Consider the following 26,503-nt stretch of genomic DNA (forward strand, 5'->3'; position numbering starts at 1 on the left):
TACAAAAGTAGCTTTCCTATATTGTAGCTATGTAACATTTTTTTATAAGATTTCCATTTTAAGTAAGCCCTACTCCCAACGCAGGGCTCAAACTCACGACCCTGAGATCAAGAGTCTCATGCTCCACCGAATGAGCCAGCCAGGCGCCCCAGACACATGACATTTTTTAAAGAAGCAGCATTTACCATAGCAACAAAAATATAAATACACAGGGCAACCCTCACCAAAAATGTTCAAACTTCTATGAAGAAAACTAAAAATTATTACTGAAAGATATAAAAGAAGGTTTGAATGAATGGAGAAGATAACTGTGTTTCTGAACAGGAAGATTAACTATGCTAAGAAGCTGATTCTTCCCAAATAACAGGTTTAAAATAAAAAACTCTTTACTGGAATTTTTTGAACTTGGGAAAAAAGTTCTAAAATTAACAAGAAAGAGCACATGAGTTAAGAATTCAGAAAAGTTTCTTAAAGAACAACAATGCAGCTCGTGATATTCTAGGCATTAACTTATATTACTAAGCCACAATAATTAAAATGGCACCTTTCTGATATAAAACTAGAACAATGAAGTAGAAACAGACTCTGTGATGTATAGAAATGAAGTTTATGATAAAGTGGTTTCACAAACTTCTGAAGGGAAGAGTTACTCAAATGAAGCGCTTTAGCAGAGGAAAAGCTCCACCCTCTAGTATATAATAACCGGGAAAGCTGTCAAAAAGATTTTTATAGTGAAATAGTAACCAAGAGTATACTTTTAGACCTAAGGTAACAGCATAACTTCTCAAATTTATTTTGGATTAGGTAATGCAGTCACATGGTATAAAAACTGTTAAGGTGCAAAAGCATACATGATTAAAAGTAAGTCTCCTCCAGACATCTAGATCTTTCTCTCTGGAGGCAACCTCTGACAATGATTTCATGTGCATTCGATGACATTTCATTTTTAAAGAAGTTGTTGAGAGGAAATGTTTTGCCTTTGCTCTAGCTGTCAAATAACCCCGTCTTAGAGACAGCTTGCCATAGGGTAACGTTATTCTTATGGAAAAGAGTAATTTGTTGGTGGGTTATTTAAGAGATAATAAATTACGATGCTTATTAATCACAGTTTCCAGTCCTTTCATCTCAACATAAAGGTAATAAGTAGAAACAGAATCCAATGATTTAAAAACTACTTTTGAGACAGTTTACAGATGAAATAGCAATCAGGTTAAATATAGCATTATACTGTTTTTATCCATGTTACTTGAAAAGGTTCTTATCTGCCAAACTAGAATTTCTCAGAATGTGTTCTGAGGACCATTACATCAGAATCATCAGGTTGCCTGTTAGTGCTTATTTCTAATCCTAACTCAAAACTTATGAAGTCAAAAACTCTGGGGCTAGGCCCAACATTTTTTTTTTTTTTTAATTTTTTTTTTTCAACATTTTTTATTTTTTATTTTTGGGACAGAGAGAGACAGAGCATGAACGGGGGAGGGGCAGAGAGAGAGGGAGACACAGAATCGGAAACAGGCTCCAGGCTCCGAGCCATCAGGCCAGAGCCTGACGCGGGGCTCGAACTCACGGACCGCGAGATCGTGACCTGGCTGAAGTCGGACGCTTAACCGACTGCGCCACCCAGGCGCCCCTAGGCCCAACATTTTTAATGAAGTTCTCAGGTGATCTACATACATGTTAAAATTTAAGAAAGACTAGGTACTGGGGTGCCTGGTGGCTCAGTAGGTTGAGTGAATGACTCTTGATTTTGGCTCAGGTCATGATCCCAGGATCATGGGATCAAGCCCTGGCATCGGGCTCAGCACTGAGTGCAGAACCTGCTTGGGATTCTCTCTCTCTCCCTCTGCCCCTCTCCCCTACTCACCCTCTCGCTCGCTCTCTCTCTCTCTTTTAAAATAAAAATAGGGTGCCTGCGTGGCTCAGTCAGTTAAGCGTCCAACTTCGGCTCGGGTCATGATCTTGTGGTTTGTGGGTTCAAGCCCTGTGTTGGGGTCTCTGCTGTTAGCACAGGGCCTGCTGTGGACCCTCTCTCCACCCCCCCCACCCCTCCTTTGCTCGCATGTGTGCATGCTCTCTCTCTCTCAAAAATAATAAGTACACATTAAAAAATAAAATAATAACAATAATAAAAACACTGGGTACTATTTAAAGCCATAACCACAGAAACCCTTTCTTTTTTATTTTTTAATTTTTTTTAAATCTTTATTTATTTTTGAGAGACAGAGTGTGAGCAGGGGAGAAGCAGAGAGAGGGGGAGACACAGAATGTGAAGCAGGCTCCAGGCTCCGAGCTGTCGACACAGAGCCAGACACGGGCTCGAACCCACGAACTGTGAGATCATGACCTGAGCCAAAGTTGGGACGCTCAACCGACAGAGCCACCCAGGCACCCCAAAACCCTGTCCTTCTTATTCATTGTAGGCATAGTGCCTAGCACAATGCCTGACAAAGAAAGTATCCCAGAATATATGGTGAAGATTTAATCGGTGTACGTTGGGACTGACTGCAGAATACCTCACTCTGTTATTAACACTCAACTGATTTTGAAACTGTATGCTTCATCGATGACAGAAATTTGAATAAAGAGCAGAGAAACAAGCTTTGGCAATCAACAGCTTAAATAGAGTTCATTTAGTTGCCTGACTCAGTTTCATAGCAAAGCACTCGGAAAGATGTCAGGGAATTTAATTAGCAATACTTTATTATATATCTGAGTTTGAAATAGATGTTACAAGTGTATCATGTTAACAAGGACCGAGTGACCCAAAGGAAAGATTGCAAAATGAGATATTCTACATATTTTCTAAGTAGTGACATCTGCCCTAAGCAGAACTAGGAAAGAAGCAAAAAAGAACATCTCAGCAACCAAAACAGATGTCACAAGGCCAAGCATGACAGCTTTGGGCACTTGACTCACAGGCAAGCCCATTAGACCTTCACTCAGAGTCTATTCAGTCTACTTTTGCACACATTATTCATTTTAATAGAATTTTAAAACCGGTTTCCTAGCTCACAGGAAATTAAAAACACTAAATCAGAATGAAGAGAGGGGCTGCAAGAGATAGTAACACCATCAACACGACAAAATGAAAGCTGTTAACAGGGGAGTGAAGAACTATATAAAATAACCAAAAGAACCCAAAAAGCCTAATACTCTGTGGCCCTCTTATGAAAGGGTAAATAACCCTACTCTCTTTCACGGGATCTGAAGGCATCTCCTATAGTATAACTCAAAAACACGTGTACAAAAGAAAAATTAAGTTAGAGAGAAGGCTAAATTACGATCCCAATAAACTCTGTATATGAGGTATGGATGCAGGCATAATAGGTAACATTTCAGAAAGATTTTCATTCATTAAAGTTAATTAAAAATTGTTTAAAGCTACAAACTTTAAAAAAGAATTGAGTAACAGCTTTTTGGAAAACTGAACTATTAGAAAAAACTCATTCCTCTAGAGTTCCAGGAAGGAAAAAGACACTAATGTACCAAACCAATAAGAGGTAATTTTCAAAACAATATGTTCTTGAAAAAAGTAATTTCAGTTACCTTTGTTGATGTGGTTAGCAATATTCTTATTTTCTGTATTCTAATGGTGACTGAGTGACAGTGTATATATAGCACATACGCTGCCACTCAGTCACCATTAGAATCCACCTGGGGATTATTTCTGGAAAAAGTCATGGTGCTGTATTCTATAAATTATGTTTATTTTGAAAGATAATATTTTATGATTTTAAAAAGGATATCTAGGGGTGCCTGGGTGGCTCAGTCGGTTGAGTGACCGACTTCGGCTCAGGTCACGATCTCACGGTTTGTGTGTTCGAGCCCCGCGTCAGGCTCTGGGCTGACAGCTCAGAGCCTGGAGCCTGCTTCTGATTCTGTGTCTCCCTCTCTCTCTGCCCCTGCCCCATTCATGCTCTGTCTCTCTCTGTCTCAGAAATAAACATTTAAAAAAATAAATAAAAAGGATATCTACAGTATATATTAGAAAAAACAAAACTGAGGGCTGGTGGGGGGTGGGAGGGAGGGGAGGGTGGGTGATGGGTATTGAAGAGGGCATGTTTTGGGATGAGCACTGGGTGTTGTATGGAAACCAATTTGACAATAAATTTCATATATTTAAAAATAAGTAAATAAATCTGCAAAAAAAAAAAAAAAAGAAAAAACAGCAGTACTGAAAGTCACTAAAGATAACGCAAATAGAAGTATAAACTCCTAGTAATTTAATGAGCTGCAATAAAACGCCATATGGCATTCAATGTAATTATATAATAAGCATTGCAAATTCTGTGAACAATAGCATTTGGCCATCACCACATCCACCCTCTCCAAAACTGGTGTGTGTACCAGACAGCACTGGTAAACAACAGATTTGTAAAGTAATTTTAAATATTTCACATTCATGTTAGCCTCATAAAGTGTATATGTGTGTGCGTGATACTCCCAAAACAAGTGCATTATTTTGAGTTGTGCATTAAAGTTTTAAAAGCTAGCAGATTGCATATAGTTTATGAAGCAGACTTAGTATTTTTCAAAACTACACAGAATGCTGCATATCAAAGAACATATTATCTACAGTGAGCAACTAACTCAAGGGCAGGAAAAACGTCTTATTCATCCTTTGTTCCTGAGTGTGGGGTACATAATAGGTACTCCCAGTCTACTGAATGAATAGGTTTACATACATTTGTGAAGCTTGGGTTGTGAACCTTTGGTATTATGGTGTAAAATACTGATGGGGGTGGGGGAACTCTGCTCACTCCATAGTATTAACTTCAGTTTCTTTCCTTCTCTTTCTCTCTTTTTCCCTCCTTCCTTTTCTTTCTCCTTCTTTCCTTTCCTTTTCTTCTTTCTTTCCTTCCTTCCTTCCTTCCTTCTTTCTTTCTCTATTTATTTATTTTACATCCAAGTTTGTTAGCATATAGTGCAATAATGATTTCTGGAATAGAATCCAGTGATTCATCCCCTACATATAACACCCAGTGCTCATCCCAACAAGTGTTCTCCTTAATGCTCCTTGCCCATTTAGCCATCCTCCCACCCACAACACCTCCAGCAACCCTCAGTTTGTTCTCAAAAAGAGGCTCTTATATTTTGTCCCCCTCCCTGTTTTTATATTATTTTTGCTTCCCTTCCTTATGTTCATCTGTCTTATATCTTAAATTCCACATGAGTGGAGTCATATCATATTTGTCTCTAACTTTGCTTAGCATAATACACTCTAGATCTATCCACGTTGTTGGAAATGGCAAGATTTCATTCTTTTTGATTGTTGAGTAATACTCCATTGTATGTATGCGTGTGTGTGTATACATATATATGTATACATATATATGTATGTATATACACACACACAACCCACATCTTTATCCATTCATCTGTCAATGGACATTTAGGCTCTTTCCATACTTTGGCTATTGCCAATAGTGCTGTTATAAACAATGGGGTGCAAAACAGCACACCTGTAACCTTTGATTAAATACCTAGTAGTGCAATTGCTGGGTTGTAGGGTAGTTCTATTTTTCATTTTTTGAGGACCCTCCATACTGTTTTCCAGAGTAGCTGCACCAATTTGCATTCCCACCAGCAATGCAAAAGGGTTCTTCTTTCTCTGCATCCTCGCCCACATCTGTTGTTGCCTGAGTTGTTAATGTTAGCCATTCTGACAGGTGTGAGGTGGTATCGCATTGTGGTTTTGATTTGTATTTCCCTGGTGAGGAGCGATGTTGAGCATCTTTTCATGAGTCTGTTAGCCATCTGGATGTCTTCTTTGGAAAAAAGTCTATTCGTGTCTTTTGCCCATTTCTTCACTGGATTGTTTGTTTTTTGGGTGTTGAGTTTGAAAGTTCTTTATAGATTTTGGATACTAACTCTTTATCTGATATAGCACTTGCAAATATCTTCTCCCATTCTGTTGATTGCCTTTTAGTTTTGCTGATTGTTTCCTTCACCATGCAGAAGCTTTTTATCTTGATGAGGTCCCAAGAGTTTATTTTTGCTTTTGTTTCCCTTGCCTCTGGAGACATGTTGAATAAGAAGTTGCTGTGGCTGAGGTCAAAGAGGTTTTTGCCTGCTTTCTCCTCAAGGATTTTGATGGCTTCCTGTCTTACGTTTAGGTCTTTCATCCATTTTGAGTTTATTTTTGTATGGTATAAGAAAGTGGTCCAGGTTCAATCTGCATATCGCTGTCCAGTTTTCCCAATACCAGTTGAAGAGACTGTCCTTTATTCTCCACTAGATATTTTTCCTGCTTTGTCAAAAATTATCTGGTCATACATTTGTGGGTCCATTTCTGGGTTCTCTATTCTGTTCCATTGATCTAAGTGTCTTTTTTTTGTGCGAATACCATACTCTTGATGATTACAGCTTTGTAATACATCCTAAAAGTCTGGAATTGTGATGCCTCCAGCTTTGGCTTTCTTTTTCAGGATTGCTTTGGCTATTCAGGTCTCTTGCTGGTTCCATACAAATTTTAGGATTGTTTGTTCGAACTCTGTGAAGAATGCTGGTGTTATTTTGATAGGGATTGCACTGAATATGTAGACTGCTTGGGTAGTAACAACATTTTAATATTTGTTCTTCCAATCCAGAAGCATGGAATATTTTTCCATTTTTTTTGTGTCTTCTTCAATTTCTTGCATAAGCTTTCTATAGTTTTCAGTGTATAGATTTTTCACCTCTTTGGTTAGGTTTATTCCTAGGTATTTTTTTAATTTTTATTTTTTTACTGTTTATTTATTTTGAGACAGAGAGAGACAGAGCGTGAGCAGGGGAAGGGCAGAGAGAGAGAGATGGAGACACAGAATCCGAGGCAGGCTCCAGGCTCTGAGCTGTCAGCACAGAGCCTGACACAGGACCCGAACTCATGAACCATGAGGTCATGACCTGAGCTGAAGTCAGACGCCCAACTGACTGAGCCACCCAGGCGCCCCTATTCCCAGGTATTTTTTAACTTCAGTTTCAGTGAGCAATAGCATCTGTAAGTCTTTGTCCAAGTACAATACATGTAAGTATGTGTCACACCAAAAATGTGTCATTTTAAAGAGAAAATAACTTGATATTTTAAATTAACTTTGGAATGTTTGTAAATTAAACATAAGTAATTCAATTTTATGAGAATTCAACAAATAAAAGATTATTGAACTTTAACAAAGGAAAAATAAACCCGTTACTCTTCAGATAAATCTCCAAAATGTAAGAGGCTCAAAGAATTATAAAAAAACATTAATTCATGAAACATTTATTGGATCATTATCAAATGACAGGCACCATGCTAGGTGATAAGTCAATACAAGAAAGATAGTGCCAGGCAGTAATAAGTGCTAAAAATACGATAAAACTGAGTAATGGCATGACAAACAACTAGGCCGTGGTGGTGGGGAGATGGCTATGTTATTTCATTCACGAGTGGTCAGGAGAGGCCTGTCTGAAAAGGTGGCATATGGCCTGAGGACTGCCTGATAGAAAGGAGGCTGACTAAGACCTCCTGAAAGACTTGTGCTTACACTGAAAGATCGGACTTGTTCTTGTTCTGAGGGACAAAGGAGGGGCCATTTTGGCTGCCGCCTAGTGCATGAGAACAGGAGTGTGGTGGGAGAGGAGGACGAGGAAGCTTCAAGGTCAGAGCACATAAAGCTCAGAAGGTAGGTCATACAGGATCTGTACATTCTAAGTACGGGAGTGGTATGACGTCATCCAGGCTAATGACTGCTATGTGAAGAATGGCCCACAGGGGTTAGCAGGCGGCCACCAGTTACTACTAGGCGGTTGTAGTAGCAGCTGCAGGGGCAAGAGCTCGCTCCAGTGCACTGGTCCTGCACTCAGAAGGGTCTTACACTTGATTTAATGCAATGCTGTCACTGTTTTGAAATTCTTCGTTTATCAATAAGGGGCTGTAGAATTTTGTTTTGCACCAGGCCCTACGAATTATGTGGTTGGTCTTAAATATAGGTGACTAAATAATACAGGCAGCTTAGACCTGTAGAGTGGCAGGAGTGATAAGTAGGGCAGCATCTGTAGTGTTGGTACAGCTGACAGAACCCGAAGATGGTTTGGATGTATCTTGTCAAGAAAAGAGGAATCACGGAAAACTCCTAGGTTGTTTTTGTTTTGCCTGAGTGAGCGAAAATGGGGAAGACTGGAGAAAGAACTGCATTAAGGGTGGGAAGGTGGGTAACAACCAAGAATTCAATTTTAGGAATGTGAAGGTAAGAGGCCTTTCAGACATCCAAAGGGAGCTTTCAAGCGAACTGTTGTAAATATATGGGTATGAAAGCCCAAAAAGGGGTTTTGAGCTGGAGATACAAATTCCAGAGTCGTTGTGTATATATTCTTAACGTGGATGGGATCACTTTGCAACATAGGAGGGATAGAGTTCAAGACATAAGCAGAAGCTACAGAGACTATAAGGGCCAGAGGAAAATTAAAGAGGGTCACAGTAACCAAGGAAAGAGAATGTGCTAAGGACAGAGCCCTGAAGGATACCTAATAACCTCCTTCAGAGTGAAATATGCTCAATCTGTGACACACTGGTTCATCTACCTGTTCAACCCAACACTGCAGTACACTATAATCAGCCCTTTGTCTACTCAACCTACCAGGATGATCTACTATGTTTCCTCAAGCACTCCTATTGATGTACCCCAGATTGTGATGTGCCCGTTCCTCCTAGAATCTCTCCCTCCCACTCTTTATCTATTCAAAGCCTATGATTCTTTTCCCTGACTTCACCAAATCAGCATTTTCAGAAACTCGGCATTTAATACCTGTGTCAACCTCCTATGTTGCATATAATAATATACTACCCTAAATTATTATTTAATAGTCTATGATCCATTTCCCAAAACAGATAAGCTCTAGTTCACTTTTAATGTTACATTGTGTAGTATACATCAGATGCTTAATATACATCTGTTGAACAAATGAGTAATAAATAACACCTTGAAGCTATGAAATATGGGGAAGTAACAGAAGTAGATAAATCAATCTGGCACGTAACAGTTTAAAAAGAAATGACTCATTATGATCTAAGTCCTGGGCAGCCTGCGAGACAAAAGGCTAAGTCTCATACCTTTCATTCCTTCTTCATTCAACAAGTATTTATTGCGCACCTACTAGGTGCCAGGCACCGTTCCAGTTATTAGAGATACACCATCCAATAAAGTAGACAAAAGGTCCTGCCCTCATGGAGCGACATTTTAGTGAAAATACCATTCGCTGGCATGTTATGTTTTGCATAAGCTTATTAAGCCCGCACTTTCCTCTCCTGTTTTCCCTACATGCCTACTATTTTTCAGTTTGAGAAGTTTTTGCCTGAACATTAGTAGTAGTAGTAGTAATTCCATGCTTTCAGTTTTTCTCGAATACATAACACATTATAAGAAAAGGGTTTTACACATTCGGAGGCCTTCAATGTTGTAAAAAAAAAAAATCAGTACATGGTATGTGACAACTGTCATACTAGGATATATTATAGAGAAGCACATCTTCAAAACAGCGTAACTACTAAGTGCATCAAAACTACCCAAAGCATTAAAGATTTCACATAAACTTCACAGAAGTAAAATAATAATCTTCACAGACATGTAAAATTATTTAATATTCTATCTCTCCCCTGCGGATATATGGAGCTTTGAAATTCAATTAAGTTATGCTATCAAAGTTCATTTTTAAGTCGCAGGATCTGAAATTAGATAAGAATTCTAAAATGAAACAATGAAGCAGTTACATAGCTTGTATAAATCCTATAAATGTTATCCTACTATTTATTTTATAATGTAACAGACCCACAATACTAACAGTATTAGTGTAAGTCATAAGGCATTAGGGTGAAGATCATCCTATACAAGAGAGAAGAAAAAGAGAACTCCCTTCCCTTTTCCTACTGATAAGCCAAGCAATCTTTTGAAAACACTACGGCTAGAAGAGGTATCCTGTCGTCTAATGCACTGGAATCAACAGAATGTGGGTTCAAATTTCAGTTTTGCCATTTACAAAATTGAGCCTGGGCAAATCACTTAACTACAACTCAATTTTTTCATTTGTGAAAATGGAAACAAGATTTTTAAAAAAAGTAACTAAAATGAACATTTCATATAATACGAAGCCATTTAAGAGTACATGACCTACCATGTGGACTAAGCTAAGCTGTCTGGCCTGAAAATCAATTCTCCTAGGCAGACTTTAAACGTTTTTTTAAACATTATCTTCTCTTTCTCAACTTATCTAGGATTCTTGCTTAAAATTCAAGTTTTGTTCACAATCTATCTGATGGCAAGTTCATTAGAGTCTCAAGCAAGAGGGATAGTCTGTAAGATGTTTATGAGTAAGGTCTTCTTGTACTTAACACCTGATCATCCCAAAGTTTACATCAGTCCCTCCTACTAGTAAGTTAGAGACTATAGATTATCATCGTTACTGCTGATTCAACGTACTAAATGGTAAATGGGACCCTTGTTCCCTAATAAAGGAACGTATGATCTTTCCTTAAGTACTTCAGGAAATCACAGCCTTAGGGTCAAAAATTTCAGTGCCTACAAGGACCAGACAAGCAACTTACACTTTAAGCCAATCGGTAAGTAAACAGGACATGTGGGCCTGCAGCAAACCAGACAGAGTGCGGTGCATCCCCAGGTTTGCCCAGTTCGCAGCGCACTGTAGGGTCCCACTGAAGGGGCACATTCAAAGAAACAGCAAAGATTTGTATGATTATTGTGACTTCTGGCAGATGACAATAACGTCATTTAACAAAATATGTAAACTGCCATAATTTTCTGACCGATAAAATAAAAACACTTAACGAAGGATCACCTTTTATAAATTTGTACAAAGACACTATATGGACTAGTGATGGTCCTGATCCTGCATAAGGGAACTTGGCCATTTCTGTGGCTCACATTCAGCAGTAAGTTTTAAACTCTCAGAAGATACCTCCAACAAATGCAGGCAGGCCAGATCTACCCACTCGGCCCAGGAAGCAGAGATGGTTGTCCTGGTGACAAGTCTCACCACGAACAAAAAGGACTACTCAATATTGTGCTCAGGGCCAACCTATTCAGTGTAATTTCAATGACTTTCCTTCCTCTCCCATTAAAAAAAAAAAAAAAAAAAAAAAAAAAAAAATCTGCCTACTCAAATACCTTGAACAGGTAATCTAATGGCTATTATTTCACATGTGGTAATAAATGGTCTAAAATCAAATACCCACTTTGACTTATACCTATTCATTCTCGGAGTGTATTCAGAATTGAGAGAACAGAAAAGATCAGAACATGATAAAAAGTAGATGCCTAAAGATAGACATTACTAAGGGGGAAAGGGGTGAAAAAAGGAGATGCCTGGATAATAAAGATAAACTTTCCATACTTCACAGTTTTACCTAAGGTTAGCCTTGTTGATTTTCAACTGTGAGTGAACAAAGAGAAATTGTATACTGAAGTATTTTTATCCTACAAAGCTGTGAGGCTTTGTAGAAACACCACCACATGCCAGTACGGCTTCTTTGGACTTCTAATTTAAATTTAGACACAGCTAAGCACATTGTTAAAGGTGTATTAATCCTGAAGAGATTCATTAATCATACGAGAACTATAAATCCTTAACTTCAAAATGCTGGGTTTTGGTCAATTATGAGAATTTACTGAACATAAAGCTGTTAGCACAAAGATGAACCAGATCTATTCCCTGACCTCAAGAAGCTCACGATCTATCTAGTAGAGAGAAACAAAAGTAATAAAAAACAAACTAAAAAGAAAAATGTGATTAGCAGTTTATTAGAAAAAGTGTAGCAGGAGCTTGGTGATGATGGTGATTATCCTGTGTGGAGAAAAATAGCTGGCGACATTGCACATTTGAAGCGAATCTTAAAGGATTAACAGGGATTCTGGCAAGCAGAAACCCAAGAACAGAGCACAGCAAGCAGAGGGCTATGACATGACACACCTGGGAAGAGTGAAAGTGACCGGTTTTGATACAGTGCACACTTGAGTCGGAATTGGCAGTATAATAAGAAAGGGCTGGAACCCCAAGGAAGACCAAGAGAAAGGGCAGAGGAGGTATGAAACTCCAAAGACGAGAGCCGCTTAGGGTGAGACAGTTCCCAGGTACTCAAAAAGTTCCTCTCCTATTCCTATCTTACAGTAAAAATATCAGAGAACTCTGAAGAAGGAAATCATAATGAAAACTTGGTTGATAATTATGCCAGTGCTCCAGTGAGGAGCCCAACACCAGGCTTGAAGTCATGACCCTGAGATCAAGACCTGAGCTGAGATCAAGAGTCAGACACTTAACTGACGGAGCCACCCAGGCGCCCCACTTTAATTCTTTATATATATATATTCCCAATAGCTTTTTACAATCCTTTAGAAACCATTCTTTTATCAAGATACCAAATCTTCAAGTGTAGTCTATAGCTCAAGAGCTATGGAGGACAGCTTGCTATGGCTCTTCAGAGGAAATGGTGGCATCCTCACCATCAATGTCCCTAAGATTTTTTTTTTTTTGAAAAGAGGATTGTTGGGGTGCCTGGGTGGCCCAATCAGTTAAGCATCTAACTCTGGATTTTCAGCTAATATCATGATCTTATGGTTTGTGAATGTGAGCCCTGAGACAGGCTCTGGACTGACAGCACAGAGCCTGCTTGGGACTTGAGCTCTTCTCTTTCTCTCTCTCAAAATAGATAAATGAATCTATAAAAAAAAATAATAAAAGACGATTCTTATCATGGACTAAGATGTCTTCCTTGCACCAAATAGCATTCCCTGTGAGGGGCTGTTTTAGTCTTTTTAAAAATTCTAAGTAAAACACCTTGCCTAGTTTCTTATGGTAGTTTTATCCCACTGATATTTTTGTACTTTTACTACACTACTCATAATACATTTAAAAATTGTATTTTAATGATGACACCAGCTCCTTATACATCAGCTCCTTCACTTAAAGTGATAACTAAAAAGGAGCAGTACAGGGGAAAGGATGTGAGAACAACAGCACGCTTAAGGCAAAGAAGGCCAGCTGCCTTCTTGGATTAGCTCTTCAGAAGGACTTCCTGTTCCCTGGCACTTAAAAAATATCTTTGATTAAAAAAGATTTATAGTTCCACATTTTAAAAATCATACATTTGGGTACCTTAGGAGAGTCTTTAGCCCAAGCATCACTGCAGGAGAGGAGGACAGGACTGTTTCCAAAGAAACCTTGGGAAAATGTCAGGATTATTACCCCTCACGCTGTTCATGAAGATTCTGAATATCCAGATTTATAAACTAAAAACCCATGGGTTTCTAATATACACATGTAATTTATGGTGGCCACATTAAGGAGTCCCTGAGGACAGAGAAAAAAGTAGATGAAAAGACTATGAAGAGAGAGTTAACGCAGTTCCCTGTGTCTGAATCTGGTTAATATCTAGATAGTTCTAAATTATCACTTTAGGATTATTTTGAAAAGAGATTATCATGGACTCTATAACAAAATCTTCAGATTCTTTCTCTCAGGAACAGTTCTCTTTCTGCTCTATTTCTAATTTACACTTGATTGAAGTAATTGATCTACCTCAAGGTAGGGATTCAAAAAGAATCCTTGTTGTAAGTCTCTTATCATGAGAACTAAGACAGACTGGGTAGGGTTGGAAGTATCTCCAGCAGAGTTTTAGGGCAAGAGTTCTTACTCAGGTAATTATTGTCAGTGTAAGAGTTAATACTTACCAAGTACCTACTCTGTGGAAGACACCTCACATACTATATAATTTTGTCTTTATCATAACAGATAAATGCCACTATCCCATTTTACAGATGAAGAAACAAAGGCACAGAAAGGTCACATAGCCAGTAAATGGCGAAGCCAGTTTTTAAACCCAGGCTGTCTGACTCTAGAGTCCAACCTCTTAACTACCTGACCCTACTATTATCTTCATAGATAAAGATTTGCTTTCTAATAAAACTCTTGATCCTCTTTAGAGGATAAAATGGTCATTCCTCAAAGGAAGCAATCAAGCATGAGAATGTCTTTGGCAAATGTTTCCTGTCCCTAAGATGCTTTCTGGTAAAAATGGTTTGGCTGTGGACCTCATGATTGTCTCCCTAGCATCCACTTTACCCCCTCCCTACTGAGGAGCACGCTTTAGATGGAACTGACCCCACCACCTACACATTTCCACAGGTGGTTCCCAACTGTTAATCACATATTCCATCTTCACCGTTGCATTTACTGATTCGGGGATAGACTCAGAACCCACGCTGGCCCAAAGAAGGAAGTGAAGGGTCTATCTGTTTAACCATCGGTTAAAGACAAGGTCACTTAACTCTTGGGGCTTCATATGAATAAAGAGGCAGATAATCCTGGCAGCTGCAGGTGGCCATCTTGCTACCAGGAGAAATACCAGCCTGAAGACAGTCAAGCTGAAGAAAGACCCAAGAAAATTAGAAGCACAGCTCAAGCACTGATGATGTGGAGAACTTCTAGATAAAGTATGGCTAAAGCCCACAATACCACTGCGTTTTATTTATGTGAGTCAATGAATTTCTTTGATTTTTAAGCCAGTCTGCCCTGGGTTTTCTGATACCAGCAAATGAAAGTTGTCGTAACAGATATAAATATATTAATCATTAACCTCAACGTTCACCAAAAATTGTGTTTCAAATGAGACTATCATAAAGCTAAAATCTAATACTACGTTTCCCTGGACATAAAATTATCTTTATAGAATTCTGAGCTGCTGTTATGACTTCAAATTTTATTGAGGATTAACAGAAAAATGATTACAGATTTTGCTGTTTTAATAAACTTCATATAAAAATTTACATGGAGACATTAACCCAGCTCTATGGTATGCCCAACTTGCTGTGGCTACTGAGGAGCGCACAAGGTTTACATTCAGTCATAGCAGTTTCACCTAGTCTAGAACATCTGGTACTGTATACATTTCCTAACTGCCAGCACTTTCATTATTTGACTCTTACCTTTTAGTTCTCATTTTAAAAGGTTAGCATTTCAGTGTATCTGGGCTATTCATAATAAGGGTGACCTTATATCCCAATTTTATCTGGCAGTTTACACTTCTATGTCCCAGTGTGGCATCTTCTCTGGTTAGTGCCCGCTTTCATTCTCAAAAGTATCCTGTTTTGAATGATAAATGATGTGATAATCCTATTTATAATTCACCTTGTATTTCTTTTTTAAATATAAAGGGACACAGCTATAAGATTATCATCCTAATATGTAAGAAAAACCACTTACAAAGTAATTATTCTTTATGAAATTTATCTATGGAGAAGAGTCAAAATTACAAGTACTAAATATATCCACATACTAGTTTAAATGAAAAGAAAAGAAAATGCTTCGGTGTTATTATTGCATTGAGCAAAAATTTTATTTGCAGAAACTTCTTCAGGCATGAATCTAGTTCACCCATATGAATCACATCACCCACAAATTACATAAAGGTTTACTGAGTGAGGGGGTACTTTTCTTCCTCCCTTATAAGAAGACATTCTAAGACATCTTTTATCATAATATGAGACATCAGGAATCTAGGCAGCTACAGCCTGGTAACCTCTCCCCAGGAAAGAAAGAGAATCACAACTTGCTTTCTACTATCTGGTGTCTTAGCATAGAAAAAGAGACTCTGATTTTTCTCTTTTCCACCTCTCCACAGCCAATGTTCTGTTCCCAAAGAGAAAGGCTTTTCTTAGGTTTTTGAAGAAAGCCCACAAACACTGAAAGAATTAAAAATAAAAACTTTTGAGACAAGTACTTTTAGATGAATTGGTGACATAAACATGCACAAGTTAAAAAGCCACATATTTTCCTATTACTATGACTTTCCTACAAGAAAACACCCACTACGGTGACTGCCTTACCTTTATGTCCCCATTATATTTTAAAAAGTACAACATGAATTATAAGCAGGGTGAATGTATTAATTTATCATTTGATTATTTAAAAAGCCTTAAGGGGTGCCTGCCTGGCTCAGTCAGTGAAGCATGTAACTCTTGACTTTGGGGTCATGAGTTCAAGTTCCACATTGGGCACAGAGATTAGTTTTTTTTAAAAAGCCTCACGATCATTAAAGTTATACTTAATAAAACACAATTTAAATTAAAATTAGTAAACCAATGTGAACTGATATCAAATATATTCACATTTACTAATTCAAAATAAACTTCCTCCTAATAAAATATCACTTAGATCCATCCAAATTTATGTCAGATAAACAGAAAGTAATAGAAGCAGTGGAATTCTTTTTCCCTTTTGTGTTTTCTTGGTGGCTAAATGGATGCTTGCAGAATTTTATATTATGTGATGGGACTGGACAAAAGAAAATTACAGCATAGGATGAATTTTTCTTCCTTGGCTTGAATTTTATTGACTGGAGGGGTTCCCATATTCCTTGGGTTTACTGCAATACTTATTTCCACCATGGGGTGCCTGAGTAGCTCAGTCAGTTGAGCATCTGGCTCTTGATTTTGGCTCAGGTCATAAGCTCAGTTTGTGAGATCAAGCCCCACGTCGGGCTGTGCACTGACAGTGCAGAGCTTGCTTGGGATGCTCTCTCTCTCACACAAAATAAATAAATAGTAAAAATATTTATCTCCACCTTTATCTAAATGAATTGACAGCATCTTACAAACCAACAGAATCTTACTTACATGTGATTAATATGGCAATTGTAATTCTCATCACATGTAGCTAATTTATCAACTAAAATTTAATTTTATTACTAAAACTAAATTCCCACTAAAGTAGTACTGATCATTCTTAAAGAGTATTATATGTAAATATAAAATATACTTTGTAATATATCTATTTATGTTACTAAAAGTGTAGTTCAGCCACTATTTGCAAATATAATACAGTAAAGACGCATGGTTAAAGAAAAAACCTCACTGACTTAAGGAAAGGTCTTCTTTGATAAAAAGGCTTTCTCTTCCAGTCCTCTGCAAATGGAAAACTATTTAACTCTTACTTTATATTTTGAAAACCTTTTGTTGTTGATGATATACTTCTATATTTGCTTTATCATCACTTTCCCCTTTTGAAAGGAAGATATGTATGTATGTGTGCGGGTCCACATACACATGTGTAAATTAACTAAAAAATCAAGTCCAGGTTTCAAGTGCAGTTCTGAGTAAAAAAAAAATTAAAGCTGGATGCTGTTGATTCCTAAGCTTCTGCACCTAGTTTTGCCATTCCTTTTTATTTCAACTCAACAAATACTTCTGGGTATTTAGTATTTGTAATGCACTACGCTAAGTGCTCAGAATAAAAAAAGGAAGGTAGGGAGAGACAGTGTGAAAGAAAGAAGATAAAACCTACAACCCCTGTTCTTATGAAGTTCTTAATCTTGTAGAATATGCAACCATGCACATTTAAACAGCAGAAAACAGAGACATTTATGGGGCGCCTGGGTGGCTCAGTTGGTTAGGCGTCCGACTTCAGCTCAGGTCATGATCTCACTGTTTGTGGATTCCAGCCCCGCGTCAGGCTCTGTGCTGACAGCTCAGAGCCTGGAGTCTCTTTCAGATTCTGGGTCTCCCTCTCTCTCTCTCTCTCTCTCTGCCCCTCCCCAGCTCACACTCTCTCTCAAAAATGAATAAACATTAAAAAAAAAAAAAAAGAAAGAAAAAAGAACACATAGACATTCATACATACCATTAAAGAAGAATAAGTAAGTACGTGGGAATGTGGAAAAGGGTATGGCAGATCCTAACTAGAGTGGGGAATGGAAGACATGAGAAGGCTTCACTGAGTAAGTGACACCTGGGTTGGATGTAAGAGCTCAGAGGATCTTGGCAGAAGATAGATGAGGCATTCTAGGTATAGGACACAGCATGTAACAAAGGCATAAAAACTTAAAAGTGCCCAGTACATCCAGGGTAACCATGTGTAGTGTGGCAGAACTAGCTGATGTCTGCCAAAAGGAAAACAGCTAAAAACAAAGCCAGATTATCCACAAACTTGAATGTCATTAAGGACCAAGCAGTCAGTAGGCCCTGAAAAACTTTGAGCGTATGTGTGAAATATGAGGGATAGTGTATCTTAGGTACTGGGCTGCCAGGTCTGCTCTCAAACAGTCCTACTTTGATGTCACCTACATCTGGAAATCTGCCTTTCCATTTGATCTCCACCACATTTCTTTTCTTTTTCTAAGTTTGTGTGTGTGTGTGTGTGTGAGAGAGAGAGAGAGAGAGAGAGAGAGAGAGAGAGAGAGAGAGAGAGAGAGAGAGAAGTTTTGGGGGAAGTCAAAAGTTCTACATGGACAGAAAGAGACAATCCCAACCAGGCTCTGTGCTGTCAGTGCATAACATGACCCAGGGTTCGATCTCACAAACCGTGAGATCATGACCTGAGCCGAAATCAAGAGTTGGACACTTAGCCGACTGAGCCACCTAGGTGCCCCAGCACCACCACATTCTCTGCCTCCTACCATATCATCAGTAAATAGATGTTTTAGATAATCGTGTGTGTGTGTGTGTGTGTGTGTTCCTTCAGGTTTACAAACTGTAAATTCTCTGGAGCAAGAAGAGTATCTAGTGATTTTCTTTAAATTGAGCCTTACCTCAGTGATCACATTTGGCATTTGAAAAATGTTGAATGGCGATAAACAAAGTACAGGTTGACCCTTGAACAGCACTAGTCTCAGGTGTACAGGTCCACTTATACATGGATACCTTACAGTACAGCACTGTAAATGTATTTTCTCTTCCTTATGATTTTCTTAACATTTTCTTTTCTATGGCTTACTTTATCATAAGAATACAGTAATAATACACAGACCATATAAAATATGTTTAATCAACTGTTTACGTTATTGGTGAGGCTTCCAGTCAATGGTCGGCTATTGGTAGTTTTGGAGAAAGTCAAAAGTTCTACACAGATTTTCAACTCTGCAAAGGGTCAGCACCCCAACCCTCTCGTTGTTCAAGTGTCAACTGTACATGAGATACAACTTATGACTCGCATCACTTTCCTATTTTGATAATCTACCCATCAGTACTCTTCTTGCAGTTTAAGTACTTTCTGCTCTTTTAAGTTTTTATGTAAACTGTCAACCAGGATTTAAAGTAAAACGGACATGGGGTCTATAAAGCCTCACCCCTCCCTCTCATCAGTGTTGCCCATCCTGTGCAACACACAGGTTGGTATGGAATCAGTCTGAGGACTCGTAGCAGAAGTGCACCCAGGCCACCATCAGTCTGGTTGTAGCGAAATCTCCTGTCCCGCAACCACTTAAGTAGGAGATGAGTTCATTAAATCCTATCGACTCTACCTCCAAGTATCCTCAAAACCTAGTCTTTCATCTCCCTTCCGACTAGAACTACTTTAACGTTTAGTCATTCAGACGTTTTGTACCTGGGCTATCACATCTGCCTCTAGCTTATTTCCCTGCTTTCAGTCTTTTATTGTGGACAGAAAGGCTTATCCAAAACTTTGCTTTCCACGCTGCTTAGAATTCTTCAGTGCCTCCCTAATAACCACAGCACAAAGTCCAAATTTCTTACCACAACATAGACTCTTTAACAAATAATTTAGCAAGAACGTAAAGGTATTTAACATTTTAAACCTTATCTCCTGCCATTTATTCACTGAACAGATATTTACTACCTACTACATGTCATGAACTGTTCTAAGCACTTGGGTATATGTGTGTATAAGTGAACAAAATAGATGATTGTGTGCTCGTGTGTGCGCACGCCCACACACCAAAGAACCAACCACGGAAGTTTAAATCACACAAGGGCGAAGATAGCAATAAATATAAATAAATTATACAGTATATTAGGAGGTGATATGGTCTATAAGAAAATACAAGTATAGAAAGAAGTAGGCTGGTCAGGGTAGGCACTATTGGAAAAGTAGAATCTGAGAAGAGACTTGAAAGAGACAAGGAGTGAGCCATGTTGCTATCTGCAGAAAGGACATTCCAGGCAGGAAAGAAAATCTGGTGTAAAGGCCCTAATATGGAAGTACCTAGAGTACTCATGACTGTTAGAGGAGGTCAGGGTGGTGAAAGCAGAGTGAGGGGAGTGAGGGGAGTGAGGGGAGTGAGGGGAGTGAGGGAGAGGATCAAAGGATAGGGAGAAGTGGGAAGGAGTAGGAGGGTGATCATGTAGATCCTTGCAGATGATTCCAAGGACTCAAATTTTATTCTGAGTGATAAAGGACACACTGCAAGTGACCCAGGAGCAAAGGAATGGCATGACTTAACAGATCTGAGAAGTGGTCTGACAGCTGTGCAGATCACAGTGGGGCAAGGACAGAAGCAGGAAGTCTGCTATAGGAGGCTACTGCAGTGATCCAGGTGAGAGATGACAACACATCATGGGGGTGGGGGGAGGGGAGATGGTCGGAATGCAGATGTGTAATATTTTGAAGGAACGGTCAATAAAATTTTTCTGACACTTTGGATGTGAGGTGTGAAAGAGGCCTCAAGTCTTTATGCATGCATGTCTCTCTGTTGAGGGTGTTCTTACTCCTCTCTTTTTCTACTTGGTCAAAACAATCTCAGTATTCAAGACGCGTCATGTATCGCCTATTTTATGAAACTCACATGATTATCATCTCCTGAATCACTCTGTGTCCTTAAGTCATGTAAGTAACTGAAATATGTAATGGCTGGTCTTTTAGCAAGAGTCAAAAGGCTAAACAATCTTCCTATCTTTTTTGGTCAGAAAAAAGCAGACATTTCATTAACACAACAGGTGACTTGCCTAATCGCATCATTAAAAAGGTCTAGAAACCTTTAAAGAAAATTAGAACCACAAAAAAAGATCTTGTCAGGCCGCTCAATAACCAGATTTTGCATTCTTCCATTTCAGTACTTGAAGAAGAGAAGTCTACAAAAAAGACTTGCATTGTACGATCAACTTTATAGGCTACACCCAAAGAGAGAAACACCTCTCCAAAGTTACTTTGTTATGAAAGTTATTTTCTGTTATAAAAAGTCTTCATTTTGGTTGTCATCCTTTTACTTGCCCCGGGGAGGCATTTAAATGAGAAGAATTATTGGACACAAAAAAAATAACAGTCTTTTTGTTTCATTCCCGAGAGACACACAATAATTTAATTGAGAAGGTGGGGAAATTAAGAAGATGACATGACATTAGAGAGGATGTGGCTCAAGCAGCCACTTTAAAGCACGAGAACACTTATTTTCAGAGAGGCTGTCATTATAGCCTGAACAGTGTGCTCCCCGTTATGAGCTCTGTACAGCTATGATTGGCTGAAACAGAAGTTCCACGAGGACAGAGAGTTTTACCTGTTTTGTTCACTACCCTTTCACACAGTAAGTGCTGAATGAATGAACAAAGTTATAATTCTAAACTACATGGAGCTGAAATATATTCGACAAAAAGTATAAACCAAGGGGCTCCTGGCTGGCTCGGTTGGTAGGGCATGTGACTCTTGGTCTCAGGGTTGTGAGTTCGAGTCTCACAGGTGGCATGGAGTTTACTTAAAATAAAAAATGTTTTAGAAAGTTTAAAGCAAGTATATTCCACTTCTCAGCATTTAAAAAATTGCTCTTTGAAAGTCAAAATTTGGACTATCGAGAATTTGCAGTCATCTTCCAATATTAATTATAAAATGTTAACCATATACAACAGTGGGGAAGACCTTATGAAAAATCTCTAACAAGGAGTAAGTTTACAAAAAGTTCTCTGTAATCAAGAGAAAAGGATGATATTCTAGCAGCTCTACTTGCTTTATCCTGTATAGTATTTTAGACATGTTCATTATGGGAAAATTACAGCCTTTGAAAATAAAATAGTACAAATATCTTATTACATATCTTTAGAGAATCAAAATCTATAAAGATGACTAGAAAAAAGAAGTATAAAAAGTGTGATTTCAGGTTATATTAAGAGAGTAGCTTAAAACATCCCAGATAAACAGCCCAAGTTGTGAAAGTTCTCTTAGCAAAGAAACTCTTACCTGGGTTTTTTTTTTCTTTAATTGAAATATAATTGACATATAACATTATATTATATGTTGTTTCAAGTATACAACATAATGATTCAAACTTTACAGACATTACAAAATGATCACCACAATGAGTCTAGTTAACTGTTCATCATATTTACAGGTTTTCTTGTGATGAGAACTTTTAAGATCTATTCTCTTAGCAATTTTCAAATATGCAAAATAGTAATACTAACTATAGTCACCAAGCTGTACACTATATCCCCAGGACTTATTTTGTAACTAGAAGTTTGTTCTTAGGTTTAAAACCAAACAGCCTTTGAAGAAAACACTTTTAACATAACTATAGTCTTCATGCAGCCAATAAGTAATCTATGTATTTCAATCCCCAAGAGGAAATATCAGGTATTATTTTAAAGTTAAAAAACACCAACCTCTTTAATCTCATGTAGTTTTCACTGGCAGCAGGTCGACATTCAGCTCTTTGTACGACTATTCCTTCCAATGAAAGTTTATCTTGAATGGAAAGAAAAAAAATTAACAAATGTATTCAGAGATTACACGGATTATTTTTAAGATTTTACTTTGACATCCTAACCACAGTAATAATGATCAGCATCAAATATAATAATAAAAATCAATGAAACAAAAGGAATACTGGTAAGTTTATAGTACCATCATTAGTCAGAATAGAGAAAAACCTTACTCTTGGCTAGTGAAAAACTGAGCTTGTCAGGTTTACTGGGCTGCTGCAGCCACTTGCCAATAACAACTTCTATTTATTTTTTCTAGAGAGGGTGGCTTAAATGTAAGGGCATAAAATCAAATTTAAAAAATCTGAAGGGTGTGGAGGCTATCTCATCTTTGGCAGAGAAGTAACTTCTAAAAACTCAGCTAGTCTAAACCACTAAAATCAAAGATAATACATATTTGCATGTGTGGGTGTGCACACTCACACATACATGTAGGCAAATAAAATTCTAGAATACACTATGACTAGAATACTGTGAAATTGAACAGATCATTGTCTAGGCTATGCTGTGTACCAGTTCTGCCTGCCAGTTGCTCTGACTTCTATTTTCAAGCAGAATTATTAAGTTGGGTGTGTCCAAATAAGAGCTTTAACTGCTATGGACATCTGTTCAAACAAAAGGGCAATTTTTCCTACCATTAGTAAGAATTCTTATGGTGACCCTGACACAAAATTTGAGAGAAACTGAAAAAGTAAACAAAAGTTAGCACTTACAACATGACTACCAGGCACCAAACATTGCTGTAAAGTCACTTTACAGACGTTATTTTATTTGATAGCACATATATGACTGTCCCATGATGGCACTAGCTTTCCTATGGTCTGAAAAGATTTATGTCTATGGTTAGGAAGTTATGGTTCAGTCTTATTTCCATGCAAATTCACCCGGGTTTTGAGAAGAAATTCAGGAAATCCTTTGGCTCATCAGCAATGTATTTATGATTCATCTCGTCAGGGTGAATGACTTCATGCATTCCACTAATATGAACTAAGTGCCTACTAGGTAAAGGGCACCATCTAGGCATTTGGAATCAAAGATGATTAAGATACAGTACTATTTTCTGGCACAAAAACAGACACTCAGATCAATGGAACAGAATAGAGAACCCAGAAATGGACCCACAAACGTATGGCCAACTAATCTTTGACAAAGCAGGAAAGACTATCCAATGGAATTAAGACAGTCTCTTTAGCAAGTGGTGCTGGGAAAATTGGACAGCGACATGCAGAAGAATGAACCTGGACCACTTTCTTATACCACACACAAAAATAAACTCAAAATGGATGAAAGACCTAAATGTAAAACAGGAAGCCATCAAAATCCTGGAGAAGAAAGCAGGCAAAAACCTCTTTGATCTTGGCTGCAGGAACTTCTTACTCAACGAGTCTCCAGAGGCAAGGGAAACAAAAGCAAAAATGAACTACTGGGACCACATCAAGATAAAAAGATTCTGCAGAGTGAAGGAAACAATCAGCAAAACTAAAGGCAACCGACAGAATGGGAGAAGATATTTGCAAATGACACATCAGATAAAGGGTTAGTATCCAAAGTCTATAAAAAACTTATCAAACTCAACACCCAAAAAATAATCCAGTGAAGAAATGGGCAAAAGAAATGGGCACATTTTCCCAAAGACATCCAGATGGCCAACCAACACATGAAAAAATGCTCACCATCACTCACTCATCACCAGGGAAATACAAATCAAAACCACAATGAGATACCACCTCACACCAGTCAGAATGGCTAATATTAACAACTCAGGCAACAACAGATGTTGGCAAGGATGCAGAGAAAGAGGATCTCTTTTGCACTGCTGGCGGGAATGCAAACTGGTGCAGCCACTCTGGAAAACAGTATGGAGGTTCCTCAATTAAAAACAGAACTACCCTACAACCCAGCAATTGCACTACTAGGTATTTATCCAAGGGATACAGGTATGCTGTTTCGAAGGGGCACGTGTACCCCAATGTTTATAGCAGCACTATCAACAATAGCCAAAGTTGGAAAGAGCTCAAATGTCCATCGATAGATGAATGGATAAAGAAAATGTGGTGTATATATATATATATACAATGGAGTATTACTTGGCAATCAAAAAAAAGAATGAAATCTTGCCATTTGCAACTACGTGGATGGAACTAGAGGGTATTATGCTAAGCGAAATTACTCAAGAGAAAGACAAGTATCATATGACTTCACTCATATGAGGACTTTAAGACACAGAACAGATGAACACAAGGGAAGGGCAACAAAAACAATATTTAAAAAAAAAGGGAGGGGGACAAACATAACAGACTCATAAATATGGAGAACAAACAGAGGGTTACTAGAGGGGTTGTGTGTGTGGGGGGGGGGGGGAGGGATGAGCTAAATGGATAAGGGGAATTAAGGAATCTACCCCTGAAATCATTGTTGCACTCTATGCTAAATTGGATATAAATTTAAAAAAATAAAATTTAATTTAAAAAATAATTTAAAATGTGAAAAAAACACAACAAAAGATATGGTATTCTTTTCAAGAGACACACAGTTCACTGGGGGGTGGGGTGGGGGGCAGAAAAACTGACCAAAATGTAGGGTGCAGATAGTACCACACCCACATGATTTATATTAGAAAATCTTCTTTATGGTGACTTTTCTTGATTGTGTCTCCAAACTCCAGAAGACTCCTTACTGTAGTCCCTAACCTGTGAACACATGCGTAATTCAGTAGTTGAAGAGTCCCTCAATGCGTGTGAGATACACAACAAATCTCAAGTACAGACTAACAGATGTCTGTAAAAAGCAATGATGAGAAGCATGCCTACCTTACATCAAAATATGTCAGAAAGGAAATAAAGCCATAAATATTTTATATGAAATTTAGCTGTCTAGAAATAATTTCTTCTTGTTAATCAGTTTAGTAAGATTGAGATTAAAAATCTGAATTTCCCAAATCTTATGTTTGAGTTTGCCTCTCCACTGAAGATGAATAGTCTATCTAGAACAATTACTGTCATAACAAGAACAAGATTTGGGAAATTCCTATGTATAAAGTATCTTAAGTGCATGAGAAAGTCCTCTATTGAAACATAAATCAATCCTTTTTAAAAAACAAATTTAGAATACCACATGACTCCTGAAAATAATTTACTTTTATATCCATGTGTCTATTAATGTTGAATACTAAAGGAGCTACCTGTTAATACCATCTGTTAATGTTCCCCACGTGTCTAGCAGTATCTACACCACGTAGACAGGGTGAATTTAATTTTTAAAGGATTCTGCTGTCAGTGTTCTCCATATAATACCTGAAAGGGTAAGAAGCATCCAAAGCACCTGCCCATTTCACCTTGGCCACTACTCTCATCACTATTCTTCAATCAAGGTCATTCTCATAAAGCAACAAAATTCACTTCCCCAAACCATAATTTCCTGTCCATCATATCCCCTTTTCAAACCTAAAATAGCTTTCCAATGATTCTCAAATGAAAGAAAAGTCTTAATCATCAGCAATGAATTTTCCCACTGATTGGCTGCTCTTAAATAACCCCACATCTCTGTTAGCTCATTCCCCTTCTCTTCTTAAATAAATTTTAAAAAGCCAATTACTTATGAGAAAGCCTCCTAAGCAGGATTTAAAGCCTTCACACACATTTTAAAGCCTCATAGGAAAATGTTTTCATATTCTTTTCACTAACCATGCTTTAAATATTGCATTATATTTTAAAGGCATTTGAAAGCACCTACTTGCACACCACTGTTGTTTATTACAGACCATTTTCATTCATTACTTAAAACCACTTTGTTGGGGGTGAGGGGTGGTTCAGTTAGTTAAGTGACTGACTCTTGATTTTGTTTCTTCAGATCATGATCTCACGGCTTGCGACTTTGAGAGATTGGGCAGGGAGCCTGCTTGGGATTCTCTCTCCCTCTGCCCCTCCACACAGCTCAGCGCACTCTCCCTCTCCCTTTCTAAAAAAATACAAAACAAAACCACTTTGTTGGCCCAATTTAAAAGACCATAAATACTTGCAATGCATCAGGAATAACAAAAATAAATAAAACATGACTCC

The 26,503-nt window shown here is 38.0% G+C and overlaps 1 protein-coding gene across 5 annotated transcripts in view; it reads right to left on the minus strand.

Moving 5' to 3' along the window:
* The window catches only part of GTF2F2 (general transcription factor IIF subunit 2), a 201,090-nt gene that overhangs the window by 48,088 nt on the left and 126,499 nt on the right, over window positions 1-26,503 (minus strand). For all 5 annotated transcript variants that reach the window (XM_042974418.1, XM_042974472.1, XM_007085381.3 and 2 more), the window contains one exon: window positions 22,347-22,428. In XM_042974418.1, coding sequence (XP_042830352.1) covers window positions 22,347-22,428 — 82 coding nt within the window. The remainder of the gene's footprint in view (window positions 1-22,346; window positions 22,429-26,503) is intronic.

The sequence above is a fragment of the Panthera tigris genome, chromosome A1 (genome assembly GCF_018350195.1).
Source record: "Panthera tigris isolate Pti1 chromosome A1, P.tigris_Pti1_mat1.1, whole genome shotgun sequence".
NCBI lineage: Eukaryota > Metazoa > Chordata > Mammalia > Carnivora > Felidae > Panthera > Panthera tigris.